The sequence below is a fragment of the Coregonus clupeaformis genome, chromosome 35, assembly GCF_020615455.1.
Source record: "Coregonus clupeaformis isolate EN_2021a chromosome 35, ASM2061545v1, whole genome shotgun sequence".
Classification (NCBI taxonomy): domain Eukaryota; kingdom Metazoa; phylum Chordata; class Actinopteri; order Salmoniformes; family Salmonidae; genus Coregonus; species Coregonus clupeaformis.
In genome coordinates, this window is record NC_059226.1 from 1730619 (window position 1) to 1750422 (window position 19804).

At 45.7% G+C, this 19804-nt stretch overlaps 2 protein-coding genes across 2 annotated transcripts; both read left to right on the top strand.

Annotated features, from left to right (window-relative positions):
* Positions 1 to 278: 278 nt before the first annotated feature.
* On the top strand, positions 279 to 3006 carry LOC121551720 (PH domain-containing protein DDB_G0287875). Its single transcript, XM_045211134.1, has 5 exons — positions 279 to 742; positions 1049 to 1120; positions 1399 to 1691; positions 2278 to 2535; positions 2644 to 3006. Exons 1-5 carry the CDS (start codon positions 529 to 531, stop codon positions 3004 to 3006), a joined length of 1200 nt encoding a protein of 399 aa, XP_045067069.1. The 5' UTR covers positions 279 to 528.
* A 5373-nt stretch (positions 3007 to 8379) lies between these two features.
* Positions 8380 to 18974, top strand: LOC121550230 (peroxisomal membrane protein PMP34). The gene is made up of 9 exons (XM_041862399.2): positions 8380 to 8747; positions 8967 to 9027; positions 9141 to 9207; positions 9343 to 9494; positions 15770 to 15886; positions 16167 to 16315; positions 16663 to 16758; positions 18285 to 18370; positions 18666 to 18974. Exons 1-9 carry the CDS (start codon positions 8673 to 8675, stop codon positions 18814 to 18816), a joined length of 954 nt encoding a protein of 317 aa, XP_041718333.1. The 5' UTR covers positions 8380 to 8672; the 3' UTR covers positions 18817 to 18974.
* Positions 18975 to 19804: the final 830 nt, after the last annotated feature.

Genomic DNA, 19804 nt, shown 5'->3' on the forward strand with positions numbered 1-19804 from the left:
CCTTCATATTGTTTTTTAAATCAACTTTTTACGTGCGTTTTTTAGATTTGCTGTCGAAAATAAACCAAATATTTTCTAAAACATTGTACAACATACTTGTTTGACTGTGTGTAGCCTACCAGAATGTTGTTCTTTTGAGGAGAATATCCTCCGACAGAGCAGCAGCGCCCTCTTTAGGGCAGTTTGTGCAGCGTCTGCGTTGCGTCTCTGCACTCGTGCAGGGCCTGCGCACGCTGGTACACGTCACCACAACTGCCAGCAGCGAATCCCTGCCCAGAGCTGCGCAAATATGCTTGGTAAAAAACGCAGCCATTTCTCTTCATCTTGTTGTAAAGCCACAGGTCCGAGAATGCAAATACTGCAATAGTGACTGATGTTGGGGTTTGTTGGCGAATTTCTTTATATCTAATTGAAAGACTAAAACTTTTTCCTTCTCATAAGCATTGAGTGAAACAGCCACATAGGCAGCCTATTTAGACGTGGTCGATCGATTCCATAGCCAAGAAAGTGCGCTTGGTAAACGCGGTAATGTCATTGAATATCACTGTGAAAAGTGAAGACTCTGAGACCTTTGACGAAAAAGACGAATCATATTCGCTGCTTTCAGGCAAACGAGGCTCAGAGTCTGCAGCTCGTCATGATATTTCTCCGGGAGAAGGCGGTCCAATAGAAGACCATGCTGGGTATTCAACACAGCATGGGCGGCTAGCAACTAAAACGACTAGCAAACCCATCGTACAGTGTAAGTTGTTGGTACTGTATAATCAGACAGAGATAGCATATTTTTCAGTCTTGTCTCACAGGAACTTTCACTTTTACTTTAGAAATACTATTAGATAATAGGCAGAATCTACCGCACACCCAGAGCTGAGTAGTGAAGATACTGGACGCAACAGGCGAAACAGGAAAAAGTCTGCACACTTTAGAAATATTAGTACAATCTACAATGAAAGATCATAATTGTATTGACATTATGAGCTAAAGCAAAATACTAACTGTATTTGACTGTTTTGCATGTGACACCTGCCTCTTTCTTTCTTTCCACTAGATCCTGTGAGTGCTGACCGTTTCTTTACCTCTACTTCCGCCGATGGCAAAACCATCTTAAAGATTGCTCCAGGTGAGTCCTATTTGTCCCATTAAAGAGAGCGGTAGATGGAGAAGAGTAAAATGAATATAACAACACCATCCTATATTTCCTGATCTAAGCACCTACTGTAGATGTACCATTTATCTGCAGCACCCAAAACCAAATCTCACGTGCATGCTGGCTAGCAGGTCGTTAACATTTGAATGGTTAAGTCTGTCATGGGAGAGACGATTTACATTTAGGTAATTTAGCAGATGCTCTTATCTAGAGCGACTTACAGTACTTATTAAAATCCCTCTTCTCCTCAGCCCCAGTCATGACCCGCCCGAATCCTCGGCCTCCTCCCCAGGTGTCACCAGAGTTCTCCTACCAGGCTATCGTGTACCTGATCGAAGCAGTGGGGCGCCGCTGGAGCCTGTATGGGACGCGGGAGCGCTCGCAGCTCTTCCAGAGCGTGCAGAAGGAGCTGGAGGAGCAGGGTCACTGTCTGCCTTTTGAGAAGATCCGCCGCAAGTGGAACAACTTGATCGTCACCTATAAGAGGGTCAAATACAGAGGCAGGGAGACCGGCCAGGCCAGAACCTCCTGGGAGTACTTTGAGGTACTTGTTTGTTTTATAATAATAGACGTGTGTTGTTTAGTAAGAAAACCGATGCGCGTGCATCTTCTGGGCAAAACAGACAGGGTTGGCTTAGAATCAGGATTATTGAAAACATACATACATTTGCACAATAAGCACTTTTTGTCTCTCAAATACAGCTAGCTAGTGAATTTGAGCCATGTTATCATAGACGTGGTATAAGTCAAATCACCTTAAAACAAGACAAGGTATCAAGAACAAGGTAAAACTATCTGAAACAAGCCACCTACGATTCCCCACATGGCAGCTTCATGTCATTGTTGCTAGCTATCTGACTGTTCAGGATCACAGCAACACACAGCCTTCTACTCCTGCGTTGCTCACGCATCATTTTTGTGACGTCAGGCAACCGTCTATTCAGTTTGTTGAAAATGTTGTTCTTGTGGTCATAGCGGTCTTCTAGTGAATGCTCATAAATTCTAGTGACATTGGGGGTGTACTATGAAAGTAAGAAACAAGATTGTTATAAGCTGACAAGACTCTCTTATCTCAACATTCCATCTCTCTCTGTCTCTTTCTGTTTGTCTCTCTCTTTCTCTCTCATAAGATGATGGATGCCATGCTTGGTGACACCATCGGCGCCGAGACCACTAGCAGCCCTACCCTAGTAACCAGCAACCCTAAGGTGTACGTCGCCACGGAAACCGCCAAAGCAGAGCAGAAGCCCCTCCTTCCCCATGGCAATCTCATCACTGCCTGCACTCGGACGCTCACCCTTGTCCCCTCCTCCCTCCCACTCCACACGCCAGTTCCCTCCACTCTCCCTCTCTACACCTTTGTCAGATCCCTCCCTCCCCCCACCCCTGTCCGCTCCTCCCTCCCTCTCCCCACCCCCTTGGACACGCCCTCCCCCAGGATAGCTAATAACACAGACCCTCTACAGCCAAACCCCTCCCCTGCTACGGTCGCACAGCCTCCTGCCTCCTGTCACATCCCCTCCAACCTCAGCCGCGTGCACCTTCGCAGAAAGAAGCGCCGTCTCTTCTCCTCCTCCTCCAAGGGCTCCTCCATTACCTCCCTCCTGGCCCAGCAGCAGAAGCGAGCGGAAGAAGGCACCTCCCTGCTGCAGGAGTTCCTGAGGAGGCAGGAGGGGCAGGCCAAGGAGGAGCAGGTGCATCACAGCAGGGCGGAGGCCCGAGGGAGGAGGCGCGAGAGGAGGGAGGCGCGCATGGCAGAGTCCCTGGGTAGGATGGCCACGGCCCTGGAGCTGCTCTCCTCCAAACAGGACACAGTCATCGCCCTGCTGCAGAGATTGGCCGAGAGAGACAGGAAGTGACAGCCATCACCCTGCTGCAGGGTTGTCACTAGCTTCTATAGCCACAAAGCCATTATTAAAATTAGATTTGAAACCTAACATTAACCTTATGCCTAACCCTAACCTTAAATTAAGGACAAAAAGCTTATTTATGTTTTCATGAATTTTGACTTTGTGGCTATATAATCTAGTGGAAACCCTGTTGCAGAGACTAGCTGAAGTGACACTGTAATCACCCTACTGCAGAGACTGGCCGAGAGAGACGGGGAGGCTGACTCAGCATGCGACCGAAGTGTCACTCTTTTTCCCTATATATTGCACTACTTATGAGCTAAAACACAGTAAAACCCACCTGGTGTCCCAGGTCTAAATCGGTCCCTGATGAAAATTAGCTGTGGAACTGGGTTCGAGGTCCATATTTGAATTTGCCTAATGTAAGGAATAGGGTGTCATTTCGGACGCAGACTCAGATCATGTTAATTGATTGTGTTGTAGAATTTACAATGGAATAACAATTTTGATTGTTTAAATGGTTTATTAATTAATGATTGATCATGATAATCAAAGTAATTTACAATAACAGCATTTGGTTGCAGCATTTATTGTTGGAGAAACCGGTGTGGCGAGTGGAAACCACCATTTAGGCCTACACAGATGGATAAGGATGGTGAAATAGTAGGTGAAACTTGTTCTCACTACTCTGGCATCTGGTCCAACCAGTAACTCCCAAAACACACACGGTCATCTCAACTGTTTGATTGTCAGGGCCTATGCATGAGGTCGATTCAGACTGAGGCATGTGCAGACACTGAGGCAGGCTAACAACCTTAGAGAACAGCACCTGTAGCTACAGTAAGTGAATTGTTTGACAAAGATTATCTTAAATGATAGCAAAGTTTACTAAATGGGTTTTCATAGTGTTGCCGGCTTGTAAAAAACAAACAAAAAAACATACTGTATAGTCAAGGTGCGTAAATCAAATCATTGAGGATGACACAAAAAAAAGTATTGACTTATTTCCATCGTGGATCTCTAAACTATAGGTGCGACCAGTACCTCAGTGATTGAGAGGGATCTCCTAGAAGAGGCACAGCGGTCAACATGAGACAGACTGAAGGAACTGATCCACTCTGAGGGGGTGGGGATATCAGATAACCAGATTCTGGTTTCTCCTTTCGCTAAGAAAAACGGGTTGCCTTAACTCAACCAATGGAGACAGAAACAATGGGAGGGTGATTGACAGTTTAGGTGATTCAATCAAAAAGAAAGGATGGGAGAGGGAACAGAGAGAGACAGATCGTTCTCCATCCAGGGGAGAAGAAAAGACGAGAAGGACATAAGAGGAGGGAGTAGGTGCTGGAGCATCATGGGACGTCAGAGGGCGTTTGTAAGGGCCATACTGGTAGTAGTGGGTCTGGGAGCTCTCTTTCTCTCTCTTGGAGCATGGTCAGCACTGGGACTGGAAGACATAGAGGAGGAGGGGAGTCCAGGGGAAGCAGAGTCACTGCCACCAGCAAGACAGCTGGACTACCACCTCTGTGTGGAGCTGGTGTTGAGAACCACAGCCAGAGGGGGTGCCATCGGTCTACTGAGAGGAGTAGCAGTCATCTCAGCGGTCTGGATAGCAGAGGTCCTGTCTGGGTCTAATGGCCTGGTCGTATCGGTGCTCCGCGCCCCCTTCTTGGGGCTTCTGATCGGGCTGGGGGTGGGTGCTGCAGATGGGGTGGGCCGGGCGGAGGAGCTCCTGGAGCCTGGGGTGTGGTGGGAGGTTGTGGGTAACGGGGTGAGCGGGGCTGGGGTGGGGGCCAGGGTGGCTGCAGTGAGTGGGGTGGCCATCGCGGGTTTGATGAGCATCATGACGGTGAGGGCAGTGAAGAATGTGGCAAAGAGCGGCGAGATCAGGATGGCGCAGTTCATTACTGTATCAGTGGCTGTGGGGGCTGCTAGGATGGTGCTGTGTTTGGCTCCTGGGTGCATGGCCACAGGAGCCTTGGTAGTATCCATCCTAGGGACCGGGAGGGACCTCCACACCTTGGGGGCCCTAGTGGTGCTGGGGTTGGGGTGGTGTGCAGGGCAAAGGTGGCTTGGTGGTGGTGGTGTGTCAGTTTTCATGATGTGGGATAAATCAGGGCATCTCTCACCCAGACATCTAATAGGAAGGTTAGTGGGCTCAACTGTAGCTGTGGTTGGATCCATGTGCCTGGGTTTCTCTCTGCAGATGTACTCAGCCCTGGTCAGTGTGTTACTGGGTGCTTCTATAGCCTTTCTGTCCTGGAGGGGTGGGGAGGCTGTTTGTCAAGTTTTTGCTGAGGTGGTAGAGAGATTATTTGTAGCTGTAAGCATCAATACATATCATGGGCAAGAAGAGTGACACAAGCCTACCAGACGAGCTAAACCACTTCTATGCTCGCTTCGAGGCAAGCAACACTGAAGCATGCATGAGAGCACCAGCTGTTCCGGATGACTATGTGATCACGCTCTCCGTAGCCGATGTGAGTAAGACTTTTAAGCAGGTCAACATTCACAAGGCCGCAGGGCCAGACGGATTACCAGGACGTGTACTCCGAGCATGTGCTGACCAACTGGCAAGTGTCTTCACTGACATTTTCAACATGTCCCTGACTGAGTCTGTAATACCAACATGTTTCAAGCAGACCACCATAGTCCCCGTGCCCAAGGACACTAAGATAACCTGCCTAAATGACTACCGACCCGTAGCACTGACGTCTGTAGCCATGAAGTGCTTTGAAAGGCTGGTCATGGCTCACATCAACAGCATTATCCCAGAAACCCTAGACCCACTCCAATTTGCATACCGCCCTAACAGATCCACAGATGATGCAATCGCTATTGCACTCCACACTGCCCTTTCCCACCTGGACAAGAGGAACACCTACGTGAGAATGCTATTCATTGACTACAGCTCAGCATTCAACACCATAGTGCCCTCTAAGCTCATCACTAAGCTAAGGATCCTGGGACTAAACACCTCCCTCTGCAACTGGATCCTGGACTTCCTGACGGGCCGCCCCCAGGTGGTAAGGGTAGGTAACAACACATCTGCCACACTGATCCTCAACACCGGGGGCCCCTCAGGGGTGCGTGCTCAGTCCCCTCCTGTACTCTCTGTTCACCCATGACTGCATGGCCAGGCACCGACTCCAACACCATCATTAAGTTTGCAGACGACGCAACAGTGGTAGGCCTGATCACCGACAACGATGAGACAGCCTATAGGGAGGAGGTCAGAGACCTGGCCGTGTGGTGCCAGGACAACAACCTCTCCTCAACGTGACCAAGACAAAGGAGATGATTGTGGACTACAGGGGAAAAAAAGCGGACTGAGCACGCCCCCATTCTCATCGACCAGGGGCTGTAGTGGAACAGGTTGAGAGCTTCAAGTTCCTTGGTGTCCACATCACCAACGAACTATCATGGTCCAAACACACCAAGACAGTCGTGAAGAGGGCACGACAAAGCCTATTCCCCCTCAGGAGACTGAAAAGATTTGGCATGGGTCCTCAGATCCTCAAAAAAATTCTACAGCTGCACCATCGAGAGCATCCTGACTGGTTGCATCACCGCCTGGTATGGCAACTGCTTGGCCTCCGACCGCAAGGCACTACAGAGGGTAGTGCGTGGCCCAGTACATCACTGGGGCCAAGCCCTGCCATCCAGGACCTCTATACCAGGCGGTGTCAGAGGAAGGCCCTCAAAATTGTCAAAGACTCCAGCCACCCTAGTCATAGACTGTTCTCCCTGCTACCGCACGGCCAAAGCGGTACCTGAGTGCCAAGTCTAGGTCCAAAAGACTTCTCAACAGCTTTTACCCCCAAGCCATAAGACTCCTGAACAGCTAATCATGGCTACCGGACTATTTGACTGCCCCCCCACCCCCATCCTTTTTACGCTGCTGCTACTCTGTTAATTATTTATGCATAATCACTTTAACTCTACCCACATGTACATATTACTTCAACTATCTCAACTAGCCGGTGCCCCCGCACATTGACTCTGCACCGGTACCCCCCTGTATATATAGCCTCCCTACTGTTATTTTATTTTACTTCTGCTTTTTTTTTCTCAACACTTTTTTTGTTGTTGTTTTATTTTTACTTTTTTTGTTAAAATAAATGCACTGTTGGTTAAGGGCTGTAAGTAAGCATTTCACTGTAATGTCTGCACCTGTTGTATTCGGCGCATGTGACCAATAAAATTTGATTTGAATTGATTTGAAGAGAGACTTATGGATACCTTTGGATGGGGAAAGAGGCCTCTGGATGCTTGATATATTTGTCTTGTAATTTTGTTGTGATTAATTACTGTGATTAGTAGTCTCAAATGCATAAATTTCCCAACATGATTTACTGTAGTTACAAATGTTAAAAGTTTAGAATTTGTTGAATTAGGGCTGCAGAAAGCACATTTTGTATTGAACTTTAATATTTGCAACCACAAAACACAATAAAACAACATAATTTATTCCAGAAAGGAGCACATAGTAGAAGTTTAGAATTCAGAATACAGACAGGTGTAGTAGCTAGCCTGTAGAATGAACAAGACTAGGAAAACATGGTTTTCACAGGATGGCACAGCTATCCGGTGAAAGTCAACATTGGCTATGGTAAAAATTTATGAAAACAAAAATTTGCTTTTTGGTCTTAATTTAGGGTTAGGCATAAAATTAAGTGTTATTAGGTTTCGGTTTAAAATCATTGAATAATTATTTTTGAAATAGGCGGGGTTTATGACTTTGTGGTTGTGGTAACTATGACGACCAACAATTTTTTTTTTTACCAAGGCAGAGATATTATAGAAAAGTATCTCCAAACCGCCGGAGATTGGTGGCACCTTAGTTGGGGAGGACGGGCTTGTGGTAATGGCTTGAGCGGCTTAAATGGAATGGTATCAAATAAATCAAAAACATGGTTTCCATGTGTTTGATGCCATTCCATTTGCTCTATTACAGACATTATTATTATTATTAGCCGTCCTCCCCTCAGCAGCTCGTCCACATTTTTGTTTTATAACTAACCCATTGTTCTATCTGCGGTACTGTATCTCTGGACAAGCCTGAGGTGCGTTCAGTTTGCTTGAGCGTGTGCTATGTTGCGGAACAGTTTGTACTGAACGACACGTTTACCCTTGAACAGACTTTGAGGTACGTTTTTTCCCGTTTGGTGTGTGTGGCAAGAAGTAATGAGTGTATTTAAAGGGCAATGGCCATGCTGACAGCGTGTCCCAACCCATAACCCAACCAAATACAGTACAGTATGACCCAACCCAATCCCGTTCTTCAACTGGTCATTCAGTACAGCACCGTTCACGTTCAATTGAACGTAAAAACGTACTGAAAGCAGCCCTGCTGTTTCATTTGTTTGAGTGACAACAGGAAAAGCCAATCAAATCAACACGCGGCATCGCCTATTGTCCAATCACCTTATTGGGAAAAGGGAATCTATCTACCATTGGCTATACGAACGACCAGGATGTAAAACGATCAAGAAGCGCATTCGAAGAAAATATTGTTTTAATGTCTGAGAAAAAATCATAAGATCATTCAGCCGCGTAGTTGTTTTCTGGAAGAAACTGAAATAAAAAAAACGGTATCTCTATTCCCTAACTATTGTACATAGTGGAATGCAAATAAAACTGTCAAGTTTACATTTGTATCTACCGCAATCAAAATGAGCGCTGAATACTTTAGATTTGCTGAAGTTTTCTCGTACGAAAGCTTGGTGCATGCAATGGCAGGAGCAGTGGTAAGTAAACTTTGTTTATGTGCATTGCCTTTTTTCTAGTAGGTTATTGCAGATTCTCTACATTACATGAAAACAAGGGGCAGTATTTTTTTCTTTAAATTGCTTTCTGACAGGCCAATACTGCCTAACCTGTATCCCCTATAAATAAAAGTAGCCTAATATCAGCAAATGTACACATTTGAAGACCCTACATTTGACAGGAGGCCTATATGTTTTTAGGGGAGTGTGACGGCAATGACCGTTTTCTTCCCACTTGACACTGCAAGACTACGGCTGCAAGGTAAGGCTAGCTACCTCTATATCTTTACGCCTTTGTGCCAAACTGAATAGAGGACATAAGATATCTTGGTGCAAGTCTCGTCTATTCTTCTCTCTGTTCCTCCTTTTCTATAGTGGATGAGAACAGGAAAGCCAGGGCCACTCCTGCCATTCTGTCAGAGATTGTCAAGGAAGAGGGGTTGTGAGTAAACAAGAGCTCTGTCTCTCTATCTCTCTCTTTCTCTCACTCTGCTTTCTCTCTCTGCTCTTTTAGCCTTTTATATTTGAACAGAATCCCCTTAGGTTGTGTCTGTCCCCCTGCCTGTCCTCTCTGCAGGCTGGCGCCCTACAGGGGCTGGTTCCCAGTGATCTGCAGTCTCTGCTGCTCCAACTTCGTCTACTTCTACTGCTTCCACAGCCTGAGAGCCAGCTGGCTCCGGGGACACAAGTCAACTCCAAGCAGCGACCTGCTAATGGGCATCGCTGCAGGTAGGCCTACATAAGACCCTAAAGACCCAGACGCTGATACTAACTAACTTACCAAGTTATTAAGACTTAATAACACTTAACCACGAAGATTCCATCTGCTAGCCCCGGCCCGCTAGCACACGCTAGCCGTGTCCTCTTACTCACTAGTGCTTTACCACCGGACCTTATGATAACTCAGCTATACAGCTGATGTCTGCTGGACTGTTCCTTTTTACAGTACTACATCCTGTTTATGTTTAGCCTCAGCCCAAACATGGTTAGTTTATTGTTGTTTCGGTTATTTCTAATTGTACTATTTCACTGTAGACCCCCCAGCCTAGCTAAACCTGCCTTAGTTAGCTCCTTTGTCCCTCCCCCTATACACGCGGAGACCGACTCAATTGATGCCTCCAGCGATGCTATCTCTTTCATTGTTACCCAACGCTTAGGTTTACCTCCACTTTACTCATATACTTCCTTATCCTTGTCTGTACATAATGCCCTGAATCTTTTCTATAACACCCGGAAATCTGCCCCCTTTATTCTATGTACCCAACGCACTAGAAGACCAGTTCTTAAAGCCTTTAGCCGTATCCTTATTCTAGTCCTCCTCTGTTCCTCTGGTGATGTAGAGGCTAACCCAGGCCCTGCAGCCCTCAGTATCACTCCTACTCCCCAGGCGCTATCATTTGCTGACTTCTGTAATCGCAAAAGTCTTGGTTTCTTGCACATAAATATCAGAAGTCTACTTCCTAAGTTTGAGTTATTCACTGCGTTAGCACACTCTGCCAACCCTGATGTTCTAGCAGTGTCTGAATCCTGGCTCAGGAAGGCCACCAAAAATTCTGAAATGTCCATCCCCAACTATAACATTTTCCGTCTAGATAGAACTGCCAAAGGGGGGTGGAGTTGCAATCTACTGTAGAGATAGCCTGCAGAGCTCTATCATACTATCCAGGTCTGTGCCCAAACAGTTTGAGCTTCTACTTCTAAAAATCCACCTTTCCAGAAATAAGTCTCTCACTGTTGCCGCTTGCTACAGACCCCCCTCAGCCCCCCAGCTGTGCCCTGGACACCATATGTGAATTGATTGCCCCCATTTATCCTCAGAGTTTGTACTGCTTGGTGACCTAAATTGGGATATGCTTAATACCCCAGCCATCCTACAATCCAAGCTAGATGCTCTCAACCTCACGCAAGTTATCAACGAACCTACCAGGTACAACCCTAAATCCGTAAACATGGGTACCCTCATAGATATCATCCTGACTAACATACCCTCTAAATACACCTCAGCTGTCTTCAACCAGGATCTCAGCGATCACTGCCTTATTGCCTCGTCCGAACGGGTCCGCGGTCAAACGACCACCCCCTCATCACTGTCAAACGCTCCCTAAAACACTTTAGCGAGCAGGCCTTCCCTAATTGACCTGGCACAGGTATCCTGGATGGATATAGATCTCATTCCGTCAGTAGAGGATGCCTGGTTGTTCCTTAAAAGTAATTTCCTCTCAATCTTAAATAAACATGCCCCATTCAAAAAATACAGAACTAAGAACCGATATAGCCCCTGGTTCTCCTCAGACTTGACTGCCCTTGACCAGCACAAAAACATCCTGTGGCGTACAGCATTAGCATCAAATAGCCCCGCGATATGCAACTTTTCAGGGAAGTTAGGAACCAATATACACAAGCAGTCAGGAAAGCAAAGGCTAACTTTTTCAAACAGAAATTTGCATCCTGTAGCACTAACTCCAAAAAAGTTTTGGGACACTGTAAAGTCCATGGAGAATAAGAGCACTTCCTCCCAGCTGCCCACTGCACTGAGGCTAGGAAACACTATCACCACCGATAAATCTACAATAATCGAGAATTTCAACAAGCATTTTGCTACAGCTGGCCATGCTTTCCATCTGGCTACCACTACCCCGGCCACCAACTCTGCACCCTCTGCTGCAACTTGCCCATGCCCCCCCGCTTCTCCTTCACACAAATTCAGACAGCTGATGTTTTGAAAGCGCTGCAAAATCTGGACCCCTACAAATCAGCTGGGCTAGACAATCTGGACCCTTTCTTTCTAAAACTAGCCGAAATTGTCGCAACCCCTATTACTAGTCTGTTCAACCTCTCTTTCATAACGTCTGAGATCCCCAGAGATTGGAAAGCTGCCGCGGTCATCCCCCCTCTTCAAAGGGGGTGACACTCTAGATCCAAACTGCTACAGACCTATATCCATCCTGCCCTGCCTTTCGAAAGTATTTGAAAGCCAAGTTAACAAACAGATCACCGACCATTTCGAATACCACCGTACCTTCTCCGCTATGCAATCCGGTTTCCGAGCTGGTCATGGGTGCACTTCAGCCACGCTCAAGGTCCTAAACGATATTATAACTGCGATTGATAATAGACAGTACTGTGCAGCCGTCTTCATCGACCTGGCCAAGGCTTTCGACTCTGTCAACCACCGCATTCTTATTGGCAGACTAAATAGCCTTGGTTTCTCAAATGACAGCCTCGCCTGGTTCACCAACTACTTCTCAGATAGAGTTCAGTGTGTCAAATCGGAGGGCCTGTTGTCTGGACCTATGGCAGTCTCTATGGGGGTGCCACAGGGTTCAATTCTTGGGCCGACACTTTTCTCCGTGTATATCAATGATGTCGCTCTTGCTGCTGGTGACTCTCAGATCCACCTCTACGCAGACGACACCATTTTGTATACATCTGGCCCTTCATTGGACACTGTGTTAACAAACCTCCAAATGAGCTTCAATGCCATACAACAATCCTTCAGTAGCCTCCAACTGCTCTTAAACACTAGTAAAACTAAATGCATGCTTTTCAATCGAAACGCTGCTGGCACCCGCCCACCCGACTAGAATCACCACTCTCGACGGGTCTGACCTAGAGTATGTGGACAACTACAAATACCTAGGTGTCTGGTTAGACTGTAAACTCAACTTCCAGACTCACACAAAGAATCTCCAATCCAAAGTTAAATCTAGAATCGGCTTCCTATTTCGCAACAAAGCCTCCTTCACTCATGCTGCCAAACATGCCCTCGTAAAACTGACTATCCTACCGATCCTTGACTTCGGCGATGTCATTTACAAAATAGCCTCCAACACTCTACTCAGCAAATTGGATGTAGTCTATCACAGTGCCATCCGTTTTGTCTCCAAAGTGTCACACCCTGGCTATGGGACTCTAGTTGTTGAGCCAGGGTGTGTTTGTTCTATGTGGTGTATTTCTTTGTTAGGGGTTCTAGTTTGTTTTCTATGTTTGCCTGAGTGAGTCCCAATCAGAGGCAACGAGTGTCAGCTGTTGGCTGGTTGTCTCTGATTGGGAGCCATATTTAAACTGTCTGTTTTTCACTTTGTGTTTGTGGGTTTTTGTTCCGTGTTCGGTCATTGTCACCGTGGACTTCACGAGTCGTTTATTGTTTTGTTGTTTCGTGTGTGCACTTTATTAAATAAAGTAATCATGTTCGTTCATCACGCTGCGCATTGGTCTACTTCTCTCCCTGACGATCGTGACACAAAGCCCCATACACTACCCACCACTGTGACCTGTACGCTCTTGTTGGCTGGTCCTCACTACATGTTCGTCGTCAAACCCACTGGCTCCAGGCCATCTATAAATCACTGCTAGGCAAATCCCCGCCTTATCTTAGCTCATTGGTCACCATAGCAGCACCCACCCGTAGTCTGCGCTCCAGCAGGTATATCTCACTGGTCATTCCCAAAGCCAACACCTCCTTTGGCCGCCATTCCTTCCAGTTCTCTGCTGCCAATGACTGGAACGAATTGCAAAAATCTCTGAAGCTGGAGACTCTTATCTCCCTCAATAACTTTAAGCATCAGTTGTCAGAGCACCTGTACACAGCCCATCTGAAATTAGCCCACCCAACTACCTCATCCCTATATTGTTATTTATTTTGCTCTTTTGCACCCCAGTATCTCTATTTGCACATAATCTCTTGCACATCTAGCATTCCAGTTTTAATACTATTGTAATTATTTTGCACTATAGCCTATTTATTGCCTCACCTCCATAACTTGCTACATTTGCACACACTGTATATATATTTTCTGTTGTATTTTTGACTTTATGTTTTTTACCCCATATGTAACTCTGTGTTGTTTTTATTGCACTGCTTTGCTTTATCTTGGCCAGGTCGCAGTTGTAAATGAGAACATGTTCTCAACTGGCTTACCTGGTTAAATAAAGGTTAAATAAAAATAAATAAATAAAATTAAACAGGGTCAAGGAATGATTCCGAGCTCTCTCTCTCTCTCTCTCTCTCTCTCTCTCTCTCTCTCTCTCTCTCTCTCTCTCTCTCTCTCTCTCTCTCTCTCTCTCTCTCTCTCTCTCTCTCTCTCTCTCTCTCTCTCTCTCTCTCTCTCTCTCTCTCTCTCTCTCTCTCTCTCTCTCTCTCTCTCTCTCTCTCTCTCTCTCTCTCTCTCTCTCTCTCTCTCTCTCTCTCTCTCTCTCTCTCTCTCTCTCTCTCTCTCTCTCTCTCTCTCTCTCTCTCTCTCTCTCTCTCTCTCTCTCTCTCTCTCTCTCTCTCTCTCTCTCTCTCTCTCTCTCTCTCTCTCTCTCTCTCTCTCTCTCTCTCTCTCTCTCTCTCTCTCTCTCTCTCTCTCTCTCTCTCTCTCTCTCTCTCTCTCTCTCTCTCTCTCTCTCTCTCTCTCTCTCTCTCTCTCTCTCTCTCTCTCTCTCTCTCTCTCTCTCTCTCTCTCTCTCTCTCTCTCTCTCTCTCTCTCTCTCTCTCTCTCTCTCTCTCTCTCTCTCTCTCTCTCTCTCTCTCTCTCTCTCTCTCTCTCTCTCTCTCTCTCTCTCTCTCTCTCTCTCTCTCTCTCTCTCTCTCTCTCTCTCTCTCTCTCTCTCTCTCTCTCTCTCTCTCTCTCTCTCTCTCTCTCTCTCTCTCTCTCTCTCTCTCTCTCTCTCTCTCTCTCTCTCTCTCTCTCTCTCTCTCTCTCTCTCTCTCTCTCTCTCTCTCTCTCTCTCTCTCTCTCTCTCTCTCTCTCTCTCTCTCTCTCTCTCTCTCTCTCTCTCTCTCTCTCTCTCTCTCTCTCTCTCTCTCTCTCTCTCTCTCTCTCTCTCTCTCTCTCTCTCTCTCTCTCTCTCTCTCTCTCTCTCTCTCTCTCTCTCTCTCTCTCTCTCTCTCTCTCTCTCTCTCTCTCTCTCTCTCTCTCTCTCTCTCTCTCTCTCTCTCTCTCTCTCTCTCTCTCTCTCTCTCTCTCTCTCTCTCTCTCTCTCTCTCTCTCTCTCTCTCTCTCTCTCTCTCTCTCTCTCTCTCTCTCTCTCTCTCTCTCTCTCTCTCTCTCTCTCTCTCTCTCTCTCTCTCTCTCTCTCTCTCTCTCTCTCTCTCTCTCTCTCTCTCTCTCTCTCTCTCTCTCTCTCTCTCTCTCTCTCTCTCTCTCTCTCTCTCTCTCTCTCTCTCTCTCTCTCTCTCTCTCTCTCTCTCTCTCTCTCTCTCTCTCTCTCTCTCTCTCTCTCTCTCTCTCTCTCTCTCTCTCTCTCTCTCTCTCTCTCTCTCTCTCTCTCTCTCTCTCTCTCTCTCTCTCTCTCTCTCTCTCTCTCTCTCTCTCTCTCTCTCTCTCTCTCTCTCTCTCTCTCTCTCTCTCTCTCTCTCTCTCTCTCTCTCTCTCTCTCTCTCTCTCTCTCTCTCTCTCTCTCTCTCTCTCTCTCTCTCTCTCTCTCTCTCTCTCTCTCTCTCTCTCTCTCTCTCTCTCTCTCTCTCTCTCTCTCTCTCTCTCTCTCTCTCTCTCTCTCTCTCTCTCTCTCTCTCTCTCTCTCTCTCTCTCTCTCTCTCTCTCTCTCTCTCTCTCTCTCTCTCTCTCTCTCTCTCTCTCTCTCTCTCTCTCTCTCTCTCTCTCTCTCTCTCTCTCTCTCTCTCTCTCTCTCTCTCTCTCTCTCTCTCTCTCTCTCTCTCTCTCTCTCTCTCTCTCTCTCTCTCTCTCTCTCTCTCTCTCTCTCTCTCTCTCTCTCTCTCTCTCTCTCTCTCTCTCTCTCTCTCTCTCTCTCTCTCTCTCTCTCTCTCTCTCTCTCTCTCTCTCTCTCTCTCTCTCTCTCTCTCTCTCTCTCTCTCTCTCTCTCTCTCTCTCTCTCTCTCTCTCTCTCTCTCTCTCTCTCTCTCTCTCTCTCTCTCTCTCTCTCTCTCTCTCTCTCTCTCTCTCTCTCTCTCTCTCTCTCTCTCTCTCTCTCTCTCTCTCTCTCTCTCTCTCTCTCTCTCTCTCTCTCTCTCTCTCTCTCTCTCTCTCTCTCTCTCTCTCTCTCTCTCTCTCTCTCTGCAGGTGTAGTGAACGTGCTTGTGACCACTCCGCTGTGGGTGGTCAACACACGACTCAAGCTTCAGGGGGCAAAGTTCCGCAATGCAGACATCCGTCCCACTAACTACTCAGGCATCATGGGTAAAGGCAGCAGCAGTATGAGTGTTGGAAACAGATAACGTTGTAGATGTGTGCCACTATAATGTCTCTGTCACTCTCTCCGTCATTCATTCTTTCTCTCCCTCTCTCTCTCTAAAGCATTGTACACACACAGACACATACACACTCTCCCTGTTATCTTTCTCTCTCTCTTCTTCTTTCACACACACAGGCAAACAAACATTATACTACTGTTTTCCTAGTCTGGTTTCTTTGTCACTATGTCTCTAGGGTTAACAGTGTCCCTCTTTCCTCCCCTCAGATGGCTTTGTGCAGATCATTGAGGACGAAGGGGTGGGGGCCCTGTGGAACGGGACATTCCCCTCTCTCCTGCTGGTGCTCAACCCGGCTGTCCAGTTCATGATCTATGAGGGCCTGAAGAGGCAGCTGAGAAGCTTGGTTCACAGAGAGGTAATGGGAGGGAGTACTTGCAAAGACTGGGCAGAATTATGGATGGGAATTGAATTCTCATTGATGGGAAAAAGCCATGCAATCCTCCCTCACTAACAAAACATTGTATAACAGAAAAGCAAAGAGGAATCATTAGCTTTATCTTTCAACCAGTACACACCTTGATTGAATATACTGATTTAAAAAGTACAAATATTGACATGTATTAACAAACTCTTCCATGGTATTGGAAGTCATACCTCCATTATATAAAAATACCCTGGTATACTGTATTATCATATACCTGCCCAACCCTATTTAAACTGGAACTAACTGATCCTGATACTGTTGTCTGTCCATTTCTCTAGCTGTTGTCTCTGGAGGTCTTTCTGATTGGTGCCATAGCCAAAGCAGTGGCCACCACAGTCACATACCCACTACAGACTGTACAGTCCATCCTGAGGGTAAGAACAGTGTGTGTGTGTTTGTGAGAATGTTCCTCATGAAAAAGTACTACTGAATCACAACTCATCACTACTACCCAAGATCTACACAAAACCTACTGCTTTTACTAATTGATTGCTATTGAGATGTGTAGTAAACCAGTAGTGATTTATGTAGTAAATGAAGTAGTAATGAGTGATAAATTGGGACGTTGTTACTACTTGTGAACACTACATATTTCCTACTCAAATCACTACATAATTCTTCATTAATGACTACTGTGTAACTACTGAGCTTTTGGGTATCTACTACTTAAAACCTACACATTCTACCACAATTCCTACATGTTCACTATTGAAATACTACGTCGTGCCTACACATTCAATGTGCGTAGTGTTGTGTCAGTGCTGATTTGTTCCTGATACTTTTTCATTTCCTACATAAACCCTTTTGAATTACTATTGAAAAGTGACACATTTACTACTGTTTGCCTATTAAAAATCCCTATTGACATCATTTGTTTCACTACTGTGTCACTACTAGACTAGTGCACATGTTGTGGTCCTCTGTAGCTCAGCTGGTAGAGCACGGCGCTTGTAACGCCAAGGTAGTGGGTTCGATCCCCGGGACCACCCATACACAAAAATGTATGCACGCATGACTGTAAGTCGCTTTGGATAAAAGCGTCTGCTAAATGGCATATTATATTATTATTATTATTATGTTATTTCCTTGAGTTTCTAACTGTAGTTATATCATCAAACAATAAATAATATGTTTATACAAATGTAATAGCAATACATTAATTACATATTCAATTACATATTTACACTCTTTGTTAATCATTTTAAAGACGTATCTTTATTTAGAAAATAAAGACAAGCACAAGAAACAACCAATTATAAGCCATTATCAATCCTCTGCTAACAGAAGTCACATCAGACAAACAAAAAAATATTTGATAAACAATATTAATCTTACCAATAATGGCCTCCAGTCTTCTTATGTCGAGGGCCTCCTTGGCAACAGGTCAAAAGAGGAAAGTAGAATGGGTAAGTATACCAATATGAACATACTGTACATTTGCATACAAACACACCTACTTATTAACTAGCCTGACGAAAACAGGGGCTACATAGCTACATTTCAACGGTGCTAGCAAACAGCTCGGCTACCACCATCAAGTAGTAAAAATCTCTACCTGATTACTACTGGAAACACTACTGTTCTCCTACTGAACACTACAAAACTCTACTTGTGTATCTTGAGTAGTGTGTAAACTATACATTCACTACACAATCCCTACAAGTCTCTACATTGCCACCACTGCACAAATAGGTTTTGTGTGGTAATTCTGTAGTACGTTTTCATGAGGGGTGTCTGTCTGTCTGTCCTGTGACTGTGTATGTGTGTGTCTGCCAGTGTGGATGTTGCGTTTTAGTGCTCTGCTGTGAACATTGGGCTGTCCCAATGTTTAGTGTTATTCCAGTGGAATAAGCTCTATGTGTGCTAATTCCACTGCTTGTTGTCTGCATCTGGTTCTCAGTTTGGTCAACACAAGCAGCACACAGACAGATCACCGTTGCTGAACAGCCTGAGAAGTGTGATGTATCTGCTGATCAATAGAGTGAGGTTGGTCCACACGCACACACACCTGCCTACCAAGCACCATGACTGCTACCACACCCAGATTGTCCAGACTTAAAGTCAGTGGTTGCGTTTCAGGTTGACTTTATTGCCGTCGTGCTGTGCATCTCAGAGGATTGCTATACCATATGAATGTGTTTCCTGAGATGTCAAACACTTCTCCAGGCGTTGTGAGATCTGATCATCTGTGCAGCACCATTGCAATTAAGACTACCTGGAATGCAGCCAATGCCTTCATCTCCTACATATTCTGTTTTTCGATGCTCTCTCCCACCCATAGGAAGTATGGCATGCTGGGCCTGTTCAAAGGCCTGGAAGCTAAACTCCTACAGACCGTCCTGACCGCAGCCCTCATGTTCCTGCTCTACGAGAAGATCGCCAGCAGCACCTTCAAGGTCATGGGAGTGAAGAGGCTTGCGTCCAGCCACTAGCCTGTCTGTGACATCAGACATCCGATCCCATATTGCTCCCTATCTGTCCCCCCTTGGCCCTAACCCCTCAAAGTTGGCATGTCTAAAGTGGTCCTCTGTAGCTCAATTGGTAGAGCATGGCGCTTGTAACGCCAGGGTAGTGGGTTCGATCCCCGGGACCACCCATACGTAAAAATGTATGCACACATGACTGTAAGTCGCTTTGGATAAAAGCGTCTGCAAAATGGCATATTATTATTATTATTATTATTATTATTATTATTAAAGGGTCCAGATAGATATAAGCAGTGTAGCTAGGGGTGAATCTTCCACCATATTGCTTCCACCTTACAGATATGCACGCATCAAAGGGTTAGGGCCAAAGGGAGGGGAAGGGATCGAAATGAGACCAGCTGAGACTGTACCAGAGATATTAGAGAAAGGATGAGATAGGAGTCCCATTGGGCAATTATTGGGTGCTAGCTCAAAAACCCAACATTAGCATGATTAACCCTAACCCTTTTCCTAACCTTAACCTAATTCTCCTAACCTGCTACGTTAATTATCCTAATCTGCTGCGTAAATTCTCCTAACCTGCTACGAAAAGCTAAATCTGACTTTAATTTGACAAAAGCTGGATCCCTTCTAGCCATGACCGAGCTCTCCTTGTCCTGGGTTTTTTGTCAATATTTATTTTCCTTTAACTGTCATTTTTGTGGAAGTAGACTTGTTCCTTAGACTCCTGTGGATTTCATCGTTTTGTACTTTCTATGTTCTTCTACGATTAGCTGCTTAACTAAATCCACAAATTATTTTGTGATGCATTGTTGCTCTTGTCAAATCACTGTGAAATGTTTTCATTGTGTCATTAACTGTCTCTGACAAACGTATAGACTAATGAAGGAATGTATTTTAAGTGAATTTTTGTACAGTGCAATGTGATTCAGATTCTCAGAAAGGTTGGTAGAAATAAAATCTTGCTGCTCAAATAAGTACATTTTAGCTTTAT

Bases quoted from the DNA above. Each gene is read 5' to 3' on its own strand.
- LOC121551720 (XM_045211134.1), top strand. From the start codon at position 529: ATGTCATTGAATATCACTGTGAAAAGTGAAGACTCTGAGACCTTTGAC. The intron at 1,121-1,398 runs GTGAGTCCTATT...TCTTCTCCTCAG, and splicing joins CATCTTAAAGATTGCTCCAG to CCCCAGTCATGACCCGCCCG. The intron at 2,536-2,643 runs GTCCGCTCCTCC...ACGGTCGCACAG, and splicing joins CCCTCCCTCCCCCCACCCCT to CCTCCTGCCTCCTGTCACAT.
- LOC121550230 (XM_041862399.2), top strand. From the start codon at position 8,673: ATGAGCGCTGAATACTTTAGATTTGCTGAAGTTTTCTCGTACGAAAGC. The intron at 9,495-15,769 runs GTAGGCCTACAT...CTCTCTCTGCAG, and splicing joins GCTAATGGGCATCGCTGCAG to GTGTAGTGAACGTGCTTGTG. The intron at 15,887-16,166 runs GTAAAGGCAGCA...TCCTCCCCTCAG, and splicing joins TAACTACTCAGGCATCATGG to ATGGCTTTGTGCAGATCATT.